This window comes from Drosophila montana, unplaced genomic scaffold (assembly GCF_035044405.1).
Source record: "Drosophila montana isolate Dmon_TW-CO22-7 unplaced genomic scaffold, ASM3504440v1 contig_2178_1, whole genome shotgun sequence".
In the NCBI taxonomy this organism is placed as follows: Eukaryota; Metazoa; Arthropoda; class Insecta; order Diptera; family Drosophilidae; genus Drosophila; species Drosophila montana.
The window spans coordinates 816518-836391 of record NW_026997075.1 but is presented as its reverse complement, the minus strand read 5'-3'; the positions used below and the strand labels follow the sequence as shown (position 1 = coordinate 836391).

Below are 19874 nucleotides of genomic sequence, written 5' to 3'. Positions count from 1 at the left end.
GTCAATCAATATATATGAGCTTATACATTTAAAAGTGACATCAAGGTCTGTGAGGTTAGCAAGAGTACATGAAAATCGCATAGAGAGGCGAACTTTAAACAAATTCGCTGCTTTAAACTATGTTGAAGGAAATGTGCGCATGTTATATAAAATTTGATTTCTTTAATTATTATAGTCATAAGGAAAAGCAGTAGAGAGACAGATCTATAAGGGCCTTATTATACATCCGTAAAGGATATCGAAATGCTAAGTCTGAACTTCGTTGTGTGGCTATTTATTATGTTGCTCAGTTAATTAAAAGGATTATTTTAAGCCGAAGAGCTGTTTCCTGTTGCTGGATAAGCAAAATCAATATTGCCGAATTCCAATTAGAAGAACCCATATTTATTATTATGCATTAAGTTTATTTCAAAAAAATGTTACGTGAGCCTCAGTAGTCAAGGTTGTTGACATCGTAGACTTCCTTGGTGCTGCACAGGAACTTGTAGCTGGGATTGACGCCCGTGGTGCACTTGCTGGCGCCGACCGTACACGAGTTGTACATCTTGACGCCAATCACATTGGTGGCGGCATAGTTGCAAGCCATGAGGAAGGCCTTGTAGGACTGACCCGAAACCGAATAGGTGGATGCGGCGCAGCCCACGCGCGTGTTGCGATCGGCGACCATAACGGTGAAATGGCCAATGGTGGCTCCGTTGTAGTTGGATGGATAGGCATCGATTTGGGACTGCTGGGTATTGGATACCTCGTTGTACCACATGGTCACGGAGCTGATAGCATTGGCCGTGGCGTTCAGCGGATTGAAATAGCCGATCCAGGCCAGATTCTGGCCGGACCATTTGAAGTCGTCCGTATTGTGGCAGCCATCGTGACTCATCTGACAGCTCTTGACGTTGAGGGAGGCCAGATAGGCCAGCTCGTCGCTCCACTGCATGGTGGCCATGCGGCAGGCGGGCGACAGCTTACTATCTCCGCCGCCGGCAATGAAATTACGGTATTCATTGTGCTTGGCGACAATCGCGTTCTGATCGGACGTCGTAAAATCCACCAAGGCCTTATCGCTGGGGCATGCCGATCCCCAGGCCTACAATTAAATAAAATCAGTACGCTAGTTAGTCATAGATAGAACGCGCCATTCGATTGCCACTCACCCCAGTGTTGTTGCAGCCAATGTTCTTGGTGCTGCCACAGCTCGTTTGGCAGTAGTCCGTGCCACTGGCGATGCCCAGCAGAAGGGCTACAGCTGTTATGGATAGTATGTTGCGCATTTCGGTAGCCTGGCTCGATTGTTGCCAGTTGTGGCTGCGGCTCTTACTTTTATACCCATTGTGCTGGCAGCGGGCTTCTTTATCTAGCGGGCGTAACAATTGATCAAATATTTATTTCAAAGTTGGCTCAGTTCTCACAATGATATGCAAACGTTTATATCCGAATGGAGCCCAACAGTAAAAGACGTCACCAGCAGCTAAAGATAAAGCACTCTGATAACTCACCGAATCCACAGCCGAGAATGTCCAGAAGAAGTGGATATGCCGACGTGCGAATTTTCAATGCCTACCCAAAGCTCAATGCTACAACACGCGACGGAGAGATGGCATGCAACAAGAGAGAATGTTTGAACGCAAGCGAGAAAGGCGAAGACACGTGCCTTGACCATATTTACTTGTCCAACACAAATGTTGACGCTGTGGCAATGCTCTACAAATAGCAACAGCAAATTAGCTAACCGAACTTCAACAAAAGTATTAAAACAAATTAACTGGCACACCCACGATTCAAGTTCTATAATATATGAAGCAAAAACTCTCCCTTGGACGGACAGCGATCGTTGGGTAATTCTGTCCGCACGGTCGAGGAGGAATGAGGGCAGCCTGATTTATATTGTCCGCCCAAGAGGCATGTCCGCTTAATAGGAGCGTTCGTTATGATAGTGTTTGCTGTACATATCAGGTAAAGAACAATAGTGCGGGCTGGATTAGTGTAAGAGATGGAGCAAGAAAGGATATAGGATATTTACTATAGAGAAATAGTGAGAGAGCGAGGACAGAACGGGTGGAGAGAAAAAGAAAGGGGAGGGAGAGAGAGAGAGTAAGGGAGAGGTATTCGCAAAAGGCCAATTTTAAAAGGATACTATACAAACACACACATACATACATAGACACACATCAGTACAAATATACTAATTCTATCATTATACCCTGAACCCATTAAAAATGTGTAAAAATGGCCCCGTTTCCAAGTAATCGATAAAAATCGATATCGAATTCCTGTTTTTTGAGCAATTTCGGCAAATAATATGAGCTAGAGTCACCAAACTTGACATATAGCTTCTAGAATAGTATATAAATATCAAGTATCTTTCATTTTAAACCTATCGCCTGTCGGAAGAAGAGGGTTCAGGGTATCCCCTAGTCCCGACTAGAACCTCTTACTTGTTTTACTTATAATAATCCTCCCTGATAATAATCAGAGCAGGAAAGCCTGCAAGCCATACGTGAACTCTCGAAATTCGCATATTAAGGCAATATTTAAAAGTTATTTCTCTCTTTCTAATGTGCAACGTTTGGCATAAGAGAACATACAAATTGAGTTTTGCTGCGAACATATAATATATAATCTTGGAAAATAATAAAATTTAAAAATATATATATCCATTACATAAAAGAGTTCCAGATCGAACGTAGCCCAAACCGTAAAAGCCACAAAGCTGAAATTTTTACTAAAACTGGGTTGAAAGTGTGCAGAAAGTCGGTTGTTTTTTTCTTTTTTAATTCGACTCCCAAGTGGGGGCAAAACGCTGCTCAAAGTTTTCAAAGAAAATCGTCGAAAATCATGACCAGGTGTCTGAGCGCAGACTAACATGCGAACAGTCGCTTGTTCAAATTCGGCAGCAATTGTCAATTCTTAAATGTTGATTTAGTAGCTTAGTAGCTTAGTTGAGCGTCAACATAGTTGGTTTGAGCCCACAAGTAGATGGAAGACAGAATACTTGTTAATTTCAATTAGAAAACATGTGTTGAATTAACTAAAACAGACGTTTTTTCACAAGTGCATTAGAGGCAAGACAATTTCTATGAAGCCCAATTATTGTGAGCCACAAGATCAGTAATGAGTAATGAGAATTGAGTAAGCCCAGAGGACTCCCTTTGAAATGGATTTATAATGGATTGTGTGTGGGGGCACGGGCACGAACGGATGGTGAATGGGCAGACGTGTGCTGGCCATTTTCAACATTAATGATGGTCTTCTTCTGATTCATAAGAAAACTAAAACTGCAAGTTTCTCCTGATTAAAGAGCATGAAAATATACTATAAGCTCTATTTTAGACGATTACCGATTGATTGGAGTAGATCTAAATATTAATAACCAAATAATCGTAACAATAACAAGTGAAATTGTGATTGCAAAAGATTTTTATTTATACAAAACGTGATCTAGACATTGTAGACTTCGGCCACCTTGCAGAGACCCGGATAGTTGACATTTGTGCCCGTATTGCAGCCTGCAGCTGTCGGTCCACGTACGTAGACAGGTTCGCCGATCCAGTTTGTGGTAGCATAGTTACAGGCCAAGAGGAAATTATTCCAGCCGCCTTTGACATATCTGGCGGCAGCGCAGCCAACGGCAATGTTCGCCTGCTGGGCCATGGCAGTAAAGTGGCCAATTTGACTGCGTGGATTGGCAGGAGAAGCAGGAGAAGCAGGAGAAGAAGTGTAGAGGGTTAGACTCGGAAGAATTGAATTGATCAATCGATGGCTTCTGCTGTTACTTACCCTCCGCTCCAGCTGCTTGGATAACTGTTGATAACCACCATGTTCGCATTCTTGAGCTCACTCCACCAGCTGTTGATGGAGGAGGTGAGCAGGTCCGCGTTGGTACGGCTCGCCTGTGCGCCCGTGTAGGAAATCATGGCCAAGTTTTGGCCGCTGGCCTTAAACTTGTTCGTATTGTGGCAAGCATCATGCTCCATCGCGCACTGGCGCACATTCAGGGCTGCCAGCGTGGCCAGCTCTGGACTCCAGCGCATGGTGGCCATTCTACGGGCTGGCCCGTAATTGGCCACCTTGCCCAGAGCCAGATTGTTGCGCCTGACGTTATGCAGCCGCACCACAAGTTGCCTCAGGTCCAGATTCATGTCGATAACAAAGGGCGCCGGACTTGTCGGGCAGCTGGCGTCCCAGGCCTAAGAAATCGACAGTCAATTGGCTGGCAACATGGCCACACATGCATTTCGAATAGACCTACCCCATTGTTGTTGCATGCAATGTGCGTCGCGGTGCCGCACAGGCTATTGGCACAGTAATTCGTCTGTGCAAAGACCAGAGGCAGCGCCGAAAATATTGCCAAAACAATGCGCAACATGGCTAAATACGTAACTGCCAATGTGCCTCTGGTCTTGGCTTATATAGTAGTCGCTGAAGAAGGTGTCCACAAACGTGAAAATATGGCAAGGCATTCATAATTATTTAACTTGTATTTTATTTATTTAACTTCTTTTTGTATATTTAATAGAAATATAAAAAGTTATACCAATAAGCTAAACACACGCGAAACATGCCATCAACTCTGTTTGCCAGTTGCCGAGCATCTGTATTCCAGGCATTGATTAGCAATATTTTACATTTACCAAAACAATCAATAAGTTCATTATGGAAGCCAGTATAATATCATAACTGAACCGAACTCGGTATGAGCTCAAACGTAGCCACATGTTCTCAAGTGAAGACAATTGCTTAGTTAATAAATCTATTTTCAGCATAGTTTTAATATTTGTCAACCTGCCCCCATCATGCCAGGTGTATCAACAATACAGACTGCCTTCCGTAGACATAACAAAAAAAAAACAATTGTCGGTGGTTCAGATCGCGGCTTGAACCAACTCCCTGTCTATTGGTTCGGGTCATGAGTTTTCCTCATCGTGAAACTCTGATTTTGATTTCTTGTATGGTTTTCAAAGTTTTTTTGGTTATCAGAATCGAAAACCAACCAAAAAAAATGTATTTGGCTTAAACCTCGGCTTATAGCTTAAAGGTATATTAGAGTTCCTGACTCAAATTGGTTTGTTTCAAGCCCGGCTTGCAGACCTGATTGCGAACATCTCCAACAATGCTCAGCTCGTCCAGAAATTAGTCTGTGAGTAGGAATTGTAGTACATAAGACTCCAACTAATTGGCCTGCCCTGCTTTTTGTTGTTTATCAACATGCAAAATGTTCGAAACAAATAAACAAGCAAAAAAAAAAAAAAACAAGAAAACCAGACAACAATACTATTGTTCTTTTTTTTATATTAATAAAAACTTATTTAACTGCGTGTAAAACTGATAGAGTAGTTAAGATTATGCTCTGATGGTTTAAGGCTTTGGAAATTTATAGACTTATGCTCAGACTACTTATCAACTGATTACTTATATCAGGGGGGTGTCAAACTTATCAAAGATTCCTTAAACCAACCAAATTTACCGCGGGTGCAAACTAACATATTCAGTGAAAAACTAAACTCTTGAGCTTGAGCATACTGAGAAATCAATCTAAATTTAAACTAGATTCCAGATTGTCAACGTGATTAAATATGATTGTTCGGGAACTAACCGTGTGTTTAATATATATATTTATTTTCCTTCGTTGCCTCTTACGATTTTGTAAATGTGCCGTTCTCGACTTAAGTTCGACTGTGAAGTAGCAAAGTATTTGAAGCACTCAAAACGATTCAGTTTCACGTCTCTTGTGGCGCAAATTTTGCTGCCCAACTCTTAATGAAATGTGCATTAACTAATTTCCGGATTAATCCCGAATAATTTAATAGAATGCTTAGAGCCATATGCTACAAAGTTATTGGAATTTCCAAAACTTATTGTCAGCCCAACAATTGTATTTGCTCCATCTATGTGGCCAATTCGTATCTAGCTATAGTATTTGGCTAAGACTATTGCCAATACAAATTTGCACAAATGCTTACCCTTTTTCACGATTTAAGAAAGCCAAACATTATCCAATTGCAAATAAGAAAATACTCGAGATTTTGTAACATATTTGATATGCTGCCATTTAGTTATATGTACTTGTAAGTTTTTATTATGGGTCTTTAATTGTTGCCGCACTCATTCATCTATATAGAGATACAGCTATAAGTAGTTGCTTTTGTTTCTGCTCACACATACATTTCCATATGTAGTATATATAATTTTTAAAAATTTTGTTTTGTATATTTTTATTTTTGTAGATACATAGATATCATTAATTTGCATTTCGGTACAGAAAAATAAATATCATGCCTGCAAGTTTGTTGCAAAACTCTTTCTCTCTGTCTGTCTCTATTTCTCTCTAACTTATTGCATCGCTGTGGTTCTGTGTGTATGTATATATATATACACATATATATTCATTTATATATATATATATGTATATTAGGTATTTATTGTGTATATATTTTCGCGTAATTTCTCTTTGATTTTATATAATTTTTGTGGTCTGCATAAGTTAATCTGTGGGCTGTTTTGTTGCTATTTGCTTCTCTAGGTTAAATGTTCATTTGTTGTTACATAATTACGTAATATGTATAATATTTGCGCTCAGTGGCGTTCACATAAATTGTTCACACAAAATATGGGCTTTATTTGTATTCTAATCTTTGTTTGTTTGTTTTTTTCATTTTGTTTTGTTTTTTTTTTTTTGTTATATCTGTTTTAGTTGTCTGGGTTGTACGTGTTTTGGGCTCATCACAAGACAGTTATCAACAATATCTTTGAGTTTCCCATAGTAATTGTGAATCATGTTACGATACATTCATAGTTTATATTTCAAAACATATTTTATAGGCATATACGATTTACATGCACTTATATACATAGCTATACGTCTACAGATTAAACAAATTAGATTGCCTTATGGCAAATGAGAAAAGTTTTGCGTGAAAAATTCGAAAGCTGTGCAACAGCCAACAAAAAATTGACTTAGAGCCTTTTCGACATACTTTTTATTTTAGCAAAAAGCTCGCTTATAACTTAAATAATTATATGATAAGTACGTATCGTATGCGTGTGTGTATGTGTGTTTGTGTGTGTGTGTGTGTGTATGTATGTACAAAAGGTGTGTGCGAGCCAGGCCTCAAAGTAGGCAACACTTTAGCGCAGCAGCTAAAAATAGGCTACGATAAATGGCACATGACGCTTCGCGTAAGACCAACAGATCAGATAGATATATAATATATATTTATAGTTAAGCAAATACAGAAGCCGTAAGTTTTCAATTAATCGCATTAACGTATTAACGTGGAACATACCATCAAATTGTTCCTTGCAAATATTTTTGTTTTTCATTCAAATGTGCAGAGGGCGTACATGAAGGTTTCAACTTTAGGATAAAATATATTTATATTTCGCTTTATTTACAACGTGTCATGCCTTTATAGTATTTATCTATTCGATTATTAAATAATATAGGCCATACAGGTAGGTATAGATATTAAATGATGTACTAGTATTATAGGTAAATGTACTTATATAGTGTATAACAAATGAGAAAAGTATATCTTATAGAGCCTAAGCGCACAAATTACAAATTATGTATCCACAAATCGTTTTTAATGATAATTGTGATGGTTTTGCCTATATATACCTTTAAGCATATACATACATAAATTGCATAATATCAGTATAGAGTTTATAGAATTCAAATCGTAATTAATTCTCAAAATCTTTTTGTTTGTTTTTGTTTTTGTGTGGGGTTTAACTGGAACGTTCAACTGGGCCAATGACTAAATATATCTATTTGTAATTATATATATTTATTTTTATATATACTATGTATATAATACCTAATAGTAATGACAAAAAAAAAACCATACAATCTTATATATAAGAGAGTGCCGTTAGCTACCATAAGTAGAAGAAATGAAAAGCAGCCCATGAGAACTTGTGTCTCGATTCTGTTTTCCTTCCTGTACAACACATATGTAAATATATGCATATCTATATAGGGTATATATATATATATATATATATATATCTTAACAAACTTTGTTGTAGTTGTAGTATTGTAAATTAATAGACACCATTTGCAGTTAGCAGTAACAACGTTTTGAGTGCTGGTTTTCTGTTTTTCTGGTTTCCTATGCGTGCTCATTAGCTTCCTTCTTTTCAATCTTAAGTACAAATCTCTTTAACTTTGTTGTTGCTGCTGTTCCGGCGTCTGTGCTGCTGCTGCCTGAGTTACTGCTGCAGCAGCGGCTACTGCTGCAACTGCTGCTGCTGCTGCCGATGGCTGCTGCTGATGCTGTGCCGGCGACGGCGGTGGTCCAAACTTGCTGGTTATCTTGTGCGAGGCATTCACAATGGCCAGCTCATGCTTGGAGTCCAAATCACAATCGTAGAGCCCGCTGAGCGAGTCCAGGCTAAGCAGGCGCGAGCTGGCCCGACTCGACACCGAGGTGTCATCCACATCGGGCGCATTATACAGCGAGTTGACATCCGATAAGGCGCCCTCGGCATCGGTCAGACCCGCCTCGTTCAACAGCGAGATATTCTCCAGGCCAGGCTCATCGGTTATATAACCTGTTGACTCTGCGCCGCCTTCGAGATAGAGAGAGAAAGAAGAGTAGAGAAGTTATGGTTTGTTATCGCACAATAATTGCTGGTTTATTTACCTGTGGCCTCCTCGCGGCAATCATCGTCCGACCACTCCGATTGGCTCTCCAGCGGATTAGAGTCCATGGACTGGTGGTTGTGATGGGCCGCGCCATACTTCAGTTCATCGTTTATCACATTCGCCTCCATGCGCATGCTGCCATTGGTCAGCGGCGCCGTCTCCCCCCTTAGCTGCTCGTGCTCCTGCTCCATTTGTTCCTGCTGCTGATCCAGCTCCTCATTCTGCGCCTGCTGCTGCTGCTTGTCATTCTTTTGCTTGTTGTGCTCGCTCTGCTGCAGGCGCTTCTGTCGCACGTCGCGCCCCACCTCATCATCCTCGAACTCTTCATCGGCCAGGTTGTCCTCCGTATCATCGCGTTCCTCCTGCTCCACATGGTTGTAGCGCTGCTGTTGCTGCTGTTGCCGCTGCTGATGGTGGTGGAGATGGTGATGATGGTGTCGTTGCCGCTGCGACTGCTGCTGCTGCATCGAACCATCCAGCCTGTCGAGGCTCTCGTAACTGTGCTGCAGCTCCTTCGAGCGCGGACGCTGCCGATGCGATCTCTGCTGCTGTTGCTGTTGCTGCTCCTTGGCCGCATGCAGCTCCAGCATGGCCAGCGCATGCATCTGGCTGCGATTCTCGTGCAGAATCTCGCACGATTCCGTGTCCGAGGTTTGCCTGAAAATGATTCAACACGTTAAATGTGAAACCTCAAATTAATTTGTTTTTCTTCTGCCTTGTCTATGTAAAATCTTCTAACTAATATCTTATATTTAATAATGGCATTTGAACGGTTTGGGCCCAGGCCCAAATTTGTGCCAATTTTTTTAGTTCGGGTTTTGGGATAGAAAATATCGGCACTAGGCAATTCTGGGCAAATAAGTCGTTGCCAGGGTGAGAGTATTAAATATATCGGCGCCTCAATAATAATATAATTTTGGCCTATCAGTGGGACCCTTCCTCAAAGTGTCATTAGACGACATATATAAACTGATTCCATCCTGCAAATTTTAAGTTTTCGGGCGATATTTATAAAACTATAATCCGTATATTGATTGCGAACGTATTTTATTAGCCTCGCTAAGTCGGAGTCTAAGAATATTTGAATCTAAAACCGGAACAGGCGTATTCAGCTCAGGTATCCTAAAATGGAGCCAACGTATTCGCTTGTATCTTGGCTAAGATTCGATCAATTCTGTTAGATCAGAGATCCGGCGATACTTCGGATCCTATACAAGTGCGTAAATGATTAGAACTTGATTGACAGCGAGCATGGGCTATGGTAAATGGTTATGTCGATGGCTGCTGCTTGGTATTAGATACATATAGGGGCGGGAGTCGGATCCGGTTAAAGGTATTGGCCAATGGGTTATGGGTTATGGCTGGTTAGGCTGGTTACTGATTGCAGTTAGTTGTGCTTTACTCACATTTGACTGGACTCGGAGGGGTTCTTGTGGCGCGTTATTTCCTTGATGGCCTCGAGGCCGACAGGATGCTTAGATATCATGAAGCTGTTGCTCATGGGCAGCTTGCCGTTCACCTGAATGGCCATGGCAAGGAGATCGTGATCCTGCTGCTGCTGCTCCTTATGATAGTTGTTGTTGCCGCTGTTCGAGTTGCTGCCACCGCTAAGATTGCCGTTGCTGCTGGAGCCGCCCTCGAGCCCCTCGAGACCCTGCACGTGCCCATTGATGGAGCTCAGCTTGCTGTTGCTGGCCGAATAGCTCAGATCGACATTGTGGCGACCGCTGCCATTGCTGGTCGTCTGCTCGGAATTGGTTGCCACCGCCGTTGTGGTGGCCAGGCAGCGCGCTCGCGAGGATTCGTTGAGCAGTCTTTGCAGTTCCCTCTCAAAGGGCGACTTGGTGGCAGCTGCTGCTCCCGCTGCTGTCGCCGATGCCGCCGCTCCTGCTCCCGGCTTCTGCTGGTAGTCAAAACTGTTGCAGCTGTCGCCTTTGTGCTGCGTGTTGCTTGTCGTGTTGCTGGTCGTCTGCTGGCCCTGGCTCTCGGTCGTCGAGCTGAGCTCAAAGTCGCGCAGCTGCGCCATGTCCACAATCGGCGATGTGGGATCCACTTGTATATCGCAGGGATAGAGCCATTGCAGCGGGTTCACGCGGCCAACATTGTAGCCAATGCCAATCCCAACGCCGAGCCCATTGCCATGTCCGTTGCGCTGCAGATGGCCACCATTGATGCGGGGCGAGTCCTCGTCGCCGTCACCCTCGCCCTCGGTGGTCTTCGAATAGCTCTCATCGGAACTGCTCATCGAGGGCGAATGCGGCCTGGAGCTCAGATCATCCGTCGATGACATCTCGCGACTCTCCTCAACATCCGTTGGCAGCTTGGGCAGCGGCTTCAGGTAGCTTCTCAGTGCCGGCTTCGGCGGCAGCTGCGGCAGCGGCGGCTGCTGTGAGTAAAGCGCATACTGACGATCCGGCAGTTGCTGCTGCTGTTGTTGCTGTTGCTGCTGCAGTGACAACATGGAGTTGGGACAGGTGTAACGAGGTGGCTCGTACTTTGGCGCATGCTGCATGGGCATGATCTAGGTGTTAGTCGTGAATGTGGGCGTGGTGCGATAGCATGCAAAGAGTGGAACATAGTTAGAGACACACAGATAGTCAAATACTTATATAATACAAATACAGATACAAATACAAATACAAATACAATCAATAATGGGGCAGCATTCACAAGAGTCGGCATTGAAGAGGTTTATTGTAATATATCAGAAATATTTGTGCGTGTGTGTCTATATTTGGGTTTATAAACGGAGCCCCATCAGTTAATGAATACCATCCGAAATTTCAGCTACATAATTTTACTGAAAGTCGAATTCACATGAATCAAAAGATATTATCCGCATTCCGAAATCTAAGATACCAACGGAATAAACTGATGCAAGTTCTCCTTATATTTAACTATAAAATAGATTTGAATAAATCGGTTAATTAAAATTTCTAATATAATGCATCCCAAAAAGATTTTAAAAAGATCGATAATTATATTGATTATTTATTGGATCCATAATTGATTCCCCCCTACTAATAACTAAATTATAACACTCCTTCTCTTTCTTTTTCTCTCTCTGTCTCTCTCCCTTTCTTTCTCTCTCGCTCTCTCCCTCTCTCTCTTGCACTCATAGTGGTAATATGGCCGCCTTTTTTATAATTTTTGTATATTTCTTTTTATATGCTCCTTATTTGTATTTCGAACGGATGTATTCGAGCCAAGCCTTTTGCAGGGAGTTGTCTCGTATCGTAAGTCGAACCAGTGACTTTTTTTGTTTTGCGCTGGAATACACACACGCGCATTTGGCTGGGATATATGTACAAATAAACACACTACATCCGTTGCTTTATGCATGCGTTGTATTAGTTACAAATGGATGGGTTGGTGGTTGGGCGGAGTTGGGTGGAGTCTCGGCTGGTCGCCTGGTGGATTGGCACGTTAGGTGGCAGCTGGGGGTAGGAGCGGGCTTCGTTCAGAGTAGTATCTCTTTGCTCCAGATCATGAGGTCAACGTCTTCACTCACCTTGGCTACCGGTGCGACGCTGCTGGCATGCAATAGCGGCTCGCTCTCACGGCAGTGGCCGTAGCTTAGGCTGGAGGACGATGGCTGATGCTGATTCAAATGCTGATGCTGGTGATACAGATGATGCAGTGGGTGATGCTGGCCATGCTGGTTAAAGGGCAGCGCCGGCGGCGGCGCATAGCTGCGCAGCTGTTCGCGCCGCGGCACCATGAAGCAATCACCGCCCAGCACACCGACCACACCCCCAACGCCACCATCGAGGCTATTGGCATGTGGATATGGCCGCTGCGCCGACGGCAACTGTTCCAGCTGCTGTTGCTGCTGTTGATGCTGCTGCAGCTGCTGATGCCTGCCACCGGTATTCGGATTCTCAATTATATTGAACTCGCGCAACATTACCGAAGGAATGGACTGGTGCTGGACCTGGTGCTGGTGTTGGATCTGGAGCTGGTGCTGGAGTTGGAGCTGCTGTTGGTGCTGGAGCTGTTGTTGTTGCTGCTGCTGCTGTTGCTGTTGCTGTTGTTGCTGCTGCTGCTGCACTGCAGCCGTAACTGTTGCTGCAGTCGGCACCATATTTGTGGCCGAATAGTGCAGCTCGCCATTGTGTCCATTCTCGCGTATATTGGGCAATCCGCCGTTGGTCATAAAGTTGGGCTGCTTCTGAAGCTTGCTGTTCAGTCGCTGCTGCTGCTGCTGATGCAAATGGTGGTGTTGGGCGGGTGGTGCAGGCAGCGGCAGCGGCTGTGGATGCTGATGCTGATGCTGCAGCAGCAGCTGCTGCTCCTCGCCACACACATTGTACAGATGGCCGTTGTCCTTTTTGCTGTAGGTGTCCGTATTGAGACGGTTCTCCTGGAACTGCGACGTCTTCTGGTAGTACTCGGCCGGATGCAGGCCACCGCCACCGCCACCACCAGCAGCACCATGTGTGAGGGACTGATGCCCCTGCGTGTCATTCGCCGAAGCCGCCGGCCGGCTGCTGATCATGGCGTTGCGCACCTCGCCATTGAGCGCATTGCTGCTGCTGTCGCAGAGGAAATAGGTGACCATGTCGCCCTTGCCCTTCACTTTGATGGTGCCACGACAGCGGAACTCAAAGTGGGAGCCAATTAAGCTGTCCACCACCTCCTGGGTGACCTGTGAGTAGCCGGGCACGCCGGTCGAGTCCATGCGACTGGCCACATTCACCGTATTACCCCAGATGTCATACTGTGGCTTCCTCGCACCGATCACGCCCGCCACAACGGGTCCAATGTTAATGCCTGTTGATTGGTTTAATTTATAATTAAAGAGAGTTCCACTCATGGTGCCCAGTTCTCTGGAGGACTACTCACCCACGCGTAGCATAAAGTTGTTGTAGGAGTGACTGTTGATCTCCTGCAGGGAGAGCCGCATTGCCTTGACATATTCAACAAGTGCGGTCATGTGACGGCGCACAGAGTTGGGATCGTTGGGTTGAATCTTGTATTCGGGTATAAGGCCAACCACAGCCATATAGGTGCTGCCGACGGTCTTGATCTTGTCAATGCCCCGAAAGCGATCCTCCTTGAGCAGCTCATCGAAATCGGCAATGATCTCGTTGAGCAGGCGCAGGCATTCCAGACCCTGGTCGGACCCATCCATTTCGGTATAGAACTCATTAAAGTTGGGCACACTGGCAAATATGACGCCCACCTTGGCGTAGCTCTGATGATAGAGCTCCTAAACAAAACAAAAAAAAGGAAAAATAGGTAAAGTAGTTGGTCAGTGGGTCAGTGCGAGGTGCTGTCCGGATGGCCGGGTGGGCGCTGTCTCTTACCATATTGTTACGAAATTGCGCATCGAGGAAATGTGCAGCCACATGAGCGGGCAGCAAATTGTGCAAAATGCGCTTGTTCGACTCCTGCAGCACGTCCATTTCCTTCTTCTCCTGCGAGGCCTGCAGCTGCCAGAGAAAGTCCAGACGGGCGGTGCCCTCCACCAAACGCCCGTGCACCAATATCGCAATCATAAAGATGACAATGCGCGCCAATGAGATCAAATGAAGCGGAATGGATGCTCTAAAATGTTGATTAATGGCTTAGTTGCATGCATATAAATATATGTATATGTATATGGGGATATGGATATAGATGTAAAAAAAATGTGTATATGTGGGTCAGTAGATCGACCCTTGACCACCTACTTGACGCGCGTGTCGTAGCACTCAAAGATATTCTGATGCGACAGCTCGATGAACAGGCCATAGATGGTGCCCATGCCCAGGACGAGCAGCGATTTGAATATAATCGGCAATCTGCGAAGGTCACAGTTTAAAGAATTCCCGAATTAAACAGCAGCCGCACTCACCTGAGGAACACGGAGACGGAGAGAAAGGCAAAGGCTGCCGAGAGGGACACATATTGGGGCAAGGAGCATTTGCGATGTGCATCAATCGATTTGCTGGGCGCCGGCGACATGTCGAACCCATGCGAGTCCAGGCTTTGATAGTCCAAAATGGATACGTTACCCGAGCAGGGATGATCCGTAACGCAGGTAAACTGGAAGTTAAAAGGGGGTCAGCTTTGAACTTACAGATGTCAATTGGCAATGGCAAACGCGTTATACTTACCACATTCACCTGGCCCACGGAATAGATGAGTATAATGGTGAATATGGTGATGGCCATGCGCAGCGAGAAGCTCTCGGATATATCCCAGATAATCCACTTGAGGCGAACGGCCAGCAGGAGCATCAGTATGGCACTGACCCAGATGAAGGCCGTAAGGAACAACAGCAACAGGATAAAGGTGCGCGGTAGTGCGGTCACCTGCAGTGCGGCGCCAAGTATTAGCAACAGCAGGGAACAGCCCATGGCCGTGGTGAAGCCCAGATCAAAGTCCTTATGGTATTCACGCTCCTTGTCGCTCTGCCGGAAGCGCAGCGTCAATCGGTCCACATGCTCCGACTTATCACAATCAACGGAGCGCGCATTTATGGCCTGGGAGAGGAAGCGATTCACCCGATTTGTCGGCTGATGATGTGCGGCCACAGAATGACGCTTGCGGAACGGTCGCTTGAACTTGTCCGCGACCTTAGACTGTGACTGTGGGGGAATGCAGGTAAGACAAAAATGGGTCAAGTTAGTGCTAGTTGTTGTTCCCGGCAGGTGTGTGGCAGTGTGCTGGCTGGCTGGCTAGATTGAAGTACCAAAGTACCAAGTACCAAAATGTACACTAAATGGATCTAGGGCATGCGGTTGAGAGCAGAGCTGAGTAGCGACATGCTTTGTGAGACTTGACGAAACTAACGCAACTGGACGAAACATGACGAAATGGGTGCGTCACGACTGGACATGCGGCAAATGTTCAAAGCTAATCGCAAATTTTTATGAAACTAAACGACACTTAACGAAACTCAACGAAAACGCCGCAAATAATTAGTATTTAAGCCCGCCCAAAACTAAAAGCCATAACAGTTACAAAACATAATAAAAATAGTTTTAAAACAAAAGTTAACGAACACTTAACTTAACGAATCGAATATTTATGAGTAAGCAACAGAGCACGTAACGCACGAACGTGAACGACACAACACAATACATAACGAATACAAGACTGAACGAATGTGAACGAAAATTAAACATTTGTTTTATTTTTTGTTGTTGTTGCTCCTCTGCTCACTTTATTATTCTTGTGATTGTGCCTATGTATGCGACTAATCGTACTCGCTGTTGAATTGGGACTTGTGCCTACGGTCACTTGAACACTGCCCCCCCCACCGCCACCGCCGCTGCCGACGCCGCTGCCGACGACGCTGCCATAGCCGATGCCGTGCGGTGGCGGGGTAGCATGCAAGATTTTTTGTAGACGTATTACCTAGATCAGAGAAGTATACACAGTATTCATATATATGTATATATATAGTTTGTATACGTATGTATGTATATATATATATATTACTTAAATTGTAAATTAAAATAGTATAGCCAAAAATATAGCGAGAAGTACGATAGTTAAATATGGTTAAGGTAGATAAGGATTAAGTTATATAGCTAAGATATAAATATTTATAGAGAAAATGATATTGAGACAAAGGATATAAATAGCTTATAGAAACAAAGGGCAAGATAAACGCAAACGGAAACGACAGGAAACTTAACGAAAGTGAAACTGAACCGGCAACTGGAACTGGAACTGGAACGTTGATAGCAAATATGCAAAATAACCGTGGAAAATTGTTTAGTGTATGTTTAGCGTTTCATGTATTTTACTTATTTTTCAAATATCAAGCAATATTTGGCTTTCAATATTTCTAATAATTCAATTGTTTTAAAATCTCAGATTTAGTGTGCCTAAAGCTGCATTAGTGTAGTTAATTGATCTGATTAGCTGCTTTTTGTGCAATTGTGTCAAGTGTTGTGTGTGTGTGTGTTTTTTTTTAATATATTTCTTCGATCAGTAATGATGAAATCAAAGGTCGAATCAGATGTCGAGTGTTGCTGTTAGTTGGTATTGCCGATGAGTCCAGTAACTGCACGTTATTTTTCTTCTACTCTTTACACAAGGTACGCACAACATCGACACAAACACAAAAAACGATAGTATATATAATTTTGGCCAGTACAGTACAGATGTTAGTAAATACAACAGTACGGATTACGAATTAGGAATTACATATTACGAATCAGATAACTATTATTGAGATCCAACTGTTCTACGCATATTACGATAAAAATTAATATTCATATGTATGCTATGCAAGATATTGCGTCTACAAAACAAAAGGGCCCACAATTTTGAAAAAACAATAAACAAAGGGGTACGGAGTTTTGGTTGGGACATTTGGGACATTTCATACTATACTTATAAGTAAGGTGAACTTACCGCATCCTGAAAGTAAACGAAAAGAAAGAAATCAACGAAAGAAATCATAAGGAATTTTCGTACTTTACAGCAAGCCGACGATAGATCATTGAGATTCGACTGTATCCATGGGATACATTTTGAGAAACCACCCAAAAACTGTGCCCCACAAAAAAAAAAAAAAAATAAAACAAAAAGAAGGATGTTACCCGGACATGCACAGAACTGAGCTACGACTACGGAGCTACGAGTCTCTGATCTCGAAACACTGAACTATGGTCTTTCAACTAAATACTATAGGCCAAAAAATTGTGGGCATGGTGAGCACTTACCTTGCGCGAACCCTTCTCCGACACCTGAACGCTGGCGGCCGTGGTGGCCGCGTCGGCGCTGCTGCCACGTGCCGCACCGCCGCCCAGGGCGGCAGCCGCCGATGGAAATGAGCCGGTGGCAATGTTGGAGAACGGCACTGGTTCCGAGAACTTGATGGTGTGCAGCAACTGCATGACCACATTGGAAACGTTTCTAAATGACAACTTGCGCCGACTACCGATCGCCGAGCGTACACCAAGCGTGTTTAGCATGAGGGGCTGCAATAGAGACATCAATGCACAATACCAAGAAGAGAGTAAGAGATGGCCAAAATGAGGGCAAACGCTACAAGCAGCAGCTAATTGAACGATTGCAAAACGCATACAACTCACCTTGCGTCGATGCGGCGGCGGCACAATGAAGAACGTGTCGACGCCATGATCCCGCAGATACGAGGAGCGCTCATCGCCGTGACCCGCCTCCACCTCGTACTCGCCCGACAGCGAATCGAGGGTGGCGCGCGTCACATGCACCCGCCCCGGCTCGCCGCCCGACTCCATGTGATTGGCCAGCGTCACATCATTGGACCAGACATCGAACTGCCATTTGCGCAGGCCCAATACGCCGCAGAGCACGCGGCCCGTGTGTATGCCCACGCGCATGTTCAGGATGACATCGGTGGCCTCCACAACGGTACTGTGCGGCAGCAAGAAGATGGATTAAGCGATGAAATTAAAGGTGATCTTTGACAGCCCGAACATTAAATATCCTTGCCGATAAATTGTTCCTAAACTAACCATATATTATACTTGCTGAGTTAAGTCGAGATATCTTGAGAAACAAAAAAGGCTCCATTGTTTATCGATCGATTTCTCCTATAAGACTATATGATCTAGTAATTCGATGTAGATAAGATTTATCTAATATATGAGGAGCATAGTGAAAATACTAAATTAACTCAGTGAATAAATCTTAAGATCAGACATATGTATTACCTGGTACAGGAAGAAGACGTCTTCTTCTTCTATGCGTACCACATTTCGGGACAAAAGTATAATACCATTAACAAAACAAGGTTATGAAAAGTTAACCAGTTCCCAACATGCGAATATCAAAGGTGAGCAACAATTAATCAGCCGAATATTTAATACCCTAGCTTAAATCTAGCAACTGTTCTAAACATAATCTTGATGGAACGGAATTTTTGAAGAAAAAAAATGAATTATGATTTGCTTAGCAGATGCTGAAAGCTTATTGAATACACTTCAGAAGCTTAATAAAACTGACTTTATAGAAGCTGGTCAAGAGTTTTTAAGAGCAAAAGTGTTTTTTCACATTTTACGCAGCCTAATTAATAGCAACAGCAAGAGTTTTTAAAGATCGATATCTGTTTAGTATTAGAGAAAAGTATATATTTGAAAGATGAGCTGCACTCACGCAATGGCATCGATCATATCGAGTCCCATTTCCACAGCGCATTTGGCATGATCCTTGCGCGGCTCCGGCAGGCCAGAGACACAGTAATAGCAATCGCCCAATATCTTGATGCGCAAGCAGTGGTTGTCCTAAAGAAACGGAAGATTAGAACCTTAAAGCTGTGCTGGCTGGGGCAGCAAGGCTGCAACTCACATGCGCCAGCTGATCGAAGCGGCCGAAGAGCTCGTTGAGCAGGCGCACCAGCTCCTGGGCGCTGCACTGGGAGGAGAGCACAGTGAAGCCGACTATGTCCGCAAACAGGATGCTCACGTTCTCGTGCTTTTGTATGTAGATGCGATGGAATTGTCCGGCCACTGGCGACAGTATATCGTTCTTCATCTGCATGGCCACGTGCTGCGGCAGCACCGAGAGCAGCAATCGCTCCAGCTTCTCGTTCTCGTCCTGTATCTCGAGGCGTGCGGCAATGCAGTTGCGTGTGTCCAAAAATGCACGACGCTGGGCACGCTCCATCATAATGTTGACCACCAGGCCGGCAACATTCACTCCAATAAATATAACAATGTTGGCTATCAGCTGATTGTATTCCAGATACCGCAACGCAGCTGTAAAGATCTTATAGACCGTAATGCTGATGTGCACCGAGGGCAACGCTATGCCAAAGGCGACCGCCTCCCAAATCTGCAGCGGCATCATGGCGTACGCCAGAAAGACCACAAACACAATCTGCCAGACGCCCTCGGCCATCACCTCCTTGGTGTCCACCGGAAATACGCTGCCCAGCGTTGGCATGGACACTATGCATATGCTGGCCGTAAACAGTAGAATTCCATAGCATAGCGTGGGCAAATGGTGATCCTTGATTACCGAGCATTGCAGCAGCACCAGCACAACGGCGAACAGCACACACAGAATCGAGTTGAAGATATTCTGAGATCACAGAGATTAACACATAATCAATTAGGTTACGTTTTGTAAGTGGACATTTAAAGGTTTGACAGTCACTGAACTGATTCTGAACCTAATTCTGATGCCATCTTCTACAAATAAGCTACGTTGATTGAGGACTCAAGTTCGGAATCGAATGTCGGCTGCATTTGGTCTTAGGAGGAGCTCTTTTTAAATGCAGTTCCCAGTTCCTTCTTAATAA

At 44.2% G+C, this 19874-nt stretch overlaps 4 protein-coding genes across 5 annotated transcripts in view; 1 reads left to right on the top strand and 3 right to left on the bottom strand.

Moving 5' to 3' along the window:
* The window catches only part of LOC135427347 (uncharacterized), a 263759-nt gene that overhangs the window by 164441 nt on the left and 79444 nt on the right, over positions 1-19874 (top strand). The window lies entirely within an intron of this gene.
* Positions 384-1307, bottom strand: LOC135427477 (antigen 5 like allergen Cul n 1-like). The gene is made up of 2 exons (XM_064680995.1): positions 1152-1307; positions 384-1084 (listed from the first exon to the last, which is right to left on the bottom strand). Exons 1-2 carry the CDS (start codon positions 1266-1268, stop codon positions 431-433), a joined length of 771 nt encoding a protein of 256 aa, XP_064537065.1. The 5' UTR covers positions 1269-1307; the 3' UTR covers positions 384-430.
* LOC135427431 (antigen 5 like allergen Cul n 1-like) lies at positions 3436-4363 on the bottom strand. Its single transcript, XM_064680951.1, has 3 exons — positions 4247-4363; positions 3775-4184; positions 3436-3670 (listed from the first exon to the last, which is right to left on the bottom strand). Exons 1-3 carry the CDS (start codon positions 4361-4363, stop codon positions 3436-3438), a joined length of 762 nt encoding a protein of 253 aa, XP_064537021.1.
* rut (rutabaga) overlaps positions 6019-19874 on the bottom strand; it is a 42389-nt gene continuing 28533 nt past the window's right edge. Inside the window, 15 exon segments of the mRNA XM_064680707.1 lie at positions 6019-8265; positions 8267-8568; positions 8643-9301; positions 10051-11165; positions 12156-13417; positions 13490-13856; positions 13954-14194; positions 14320-14430; positions 14484-14674; positions 14746-15219; positions 15797-15991; positions 17311-17568; positions 17683-17986; positions 18728-18855; positions 18920-19654. Coding sequence (XP_064536777.1) covers positions 8227-8265; positions 8267-8568; positions 8643-9301; positions 10051-11165; positions 12156-13417; positions 13490-13856; positions 13954-14194; positions 14320-14430; positions 14484-14674; positions 14746-15219; positions 15797-15991; positions 17311-17568; positions 17683-17986; positions 18728-18855; positions 18920-19654 — 6381 coding nt within the window. The 3' untranslated portion in view covers positions 6019-8226.

What these genes read in the sequence shown, in the direction of transcription:
- LOC135427431 (XM_064680951.1), bottom strand. Translation starts at nt 4,363, where the DNA reads ATGTTGCGCATTGTTTTGGCAATATTTTCGGCGCTGCCTCTGGTCTTT. An exon ending in TTGCATGCAACAACAATGGG is followed by an intron (nt 4,185 to 4,246) that starts GTAGGTCTATTC and finishes TCGATTTCTTAG; the next exon opens with GCCTGGGACGCCAGCTGCCC. An exon ending in CCAAGCAGCTGGAGCGGAGG is followed by an intron (nt 3,671 to 3,774) that starts GTAAGTAACAGC and finishes CAATCCACGCAG; the next exon opens with TCAAATTGGCCACTTTACTG.
- LOC135427477 (XM_064680995.1), bottom strand. Translation starts at nt 1,268, where the DNA reads ATGCGCAACATACTATCCATAACAGCTGTAGCCCTTCTGCTGGGCATC. An exon ending in TTGGCTGCAACAACACTGGG is followed by an intron (nt 1,085 to 1,151) that starts GTGAGTGGCAAT and finishes ATTTAATTGTAG; the next exon opens with GCCTGGGGATCGGCATGCCC.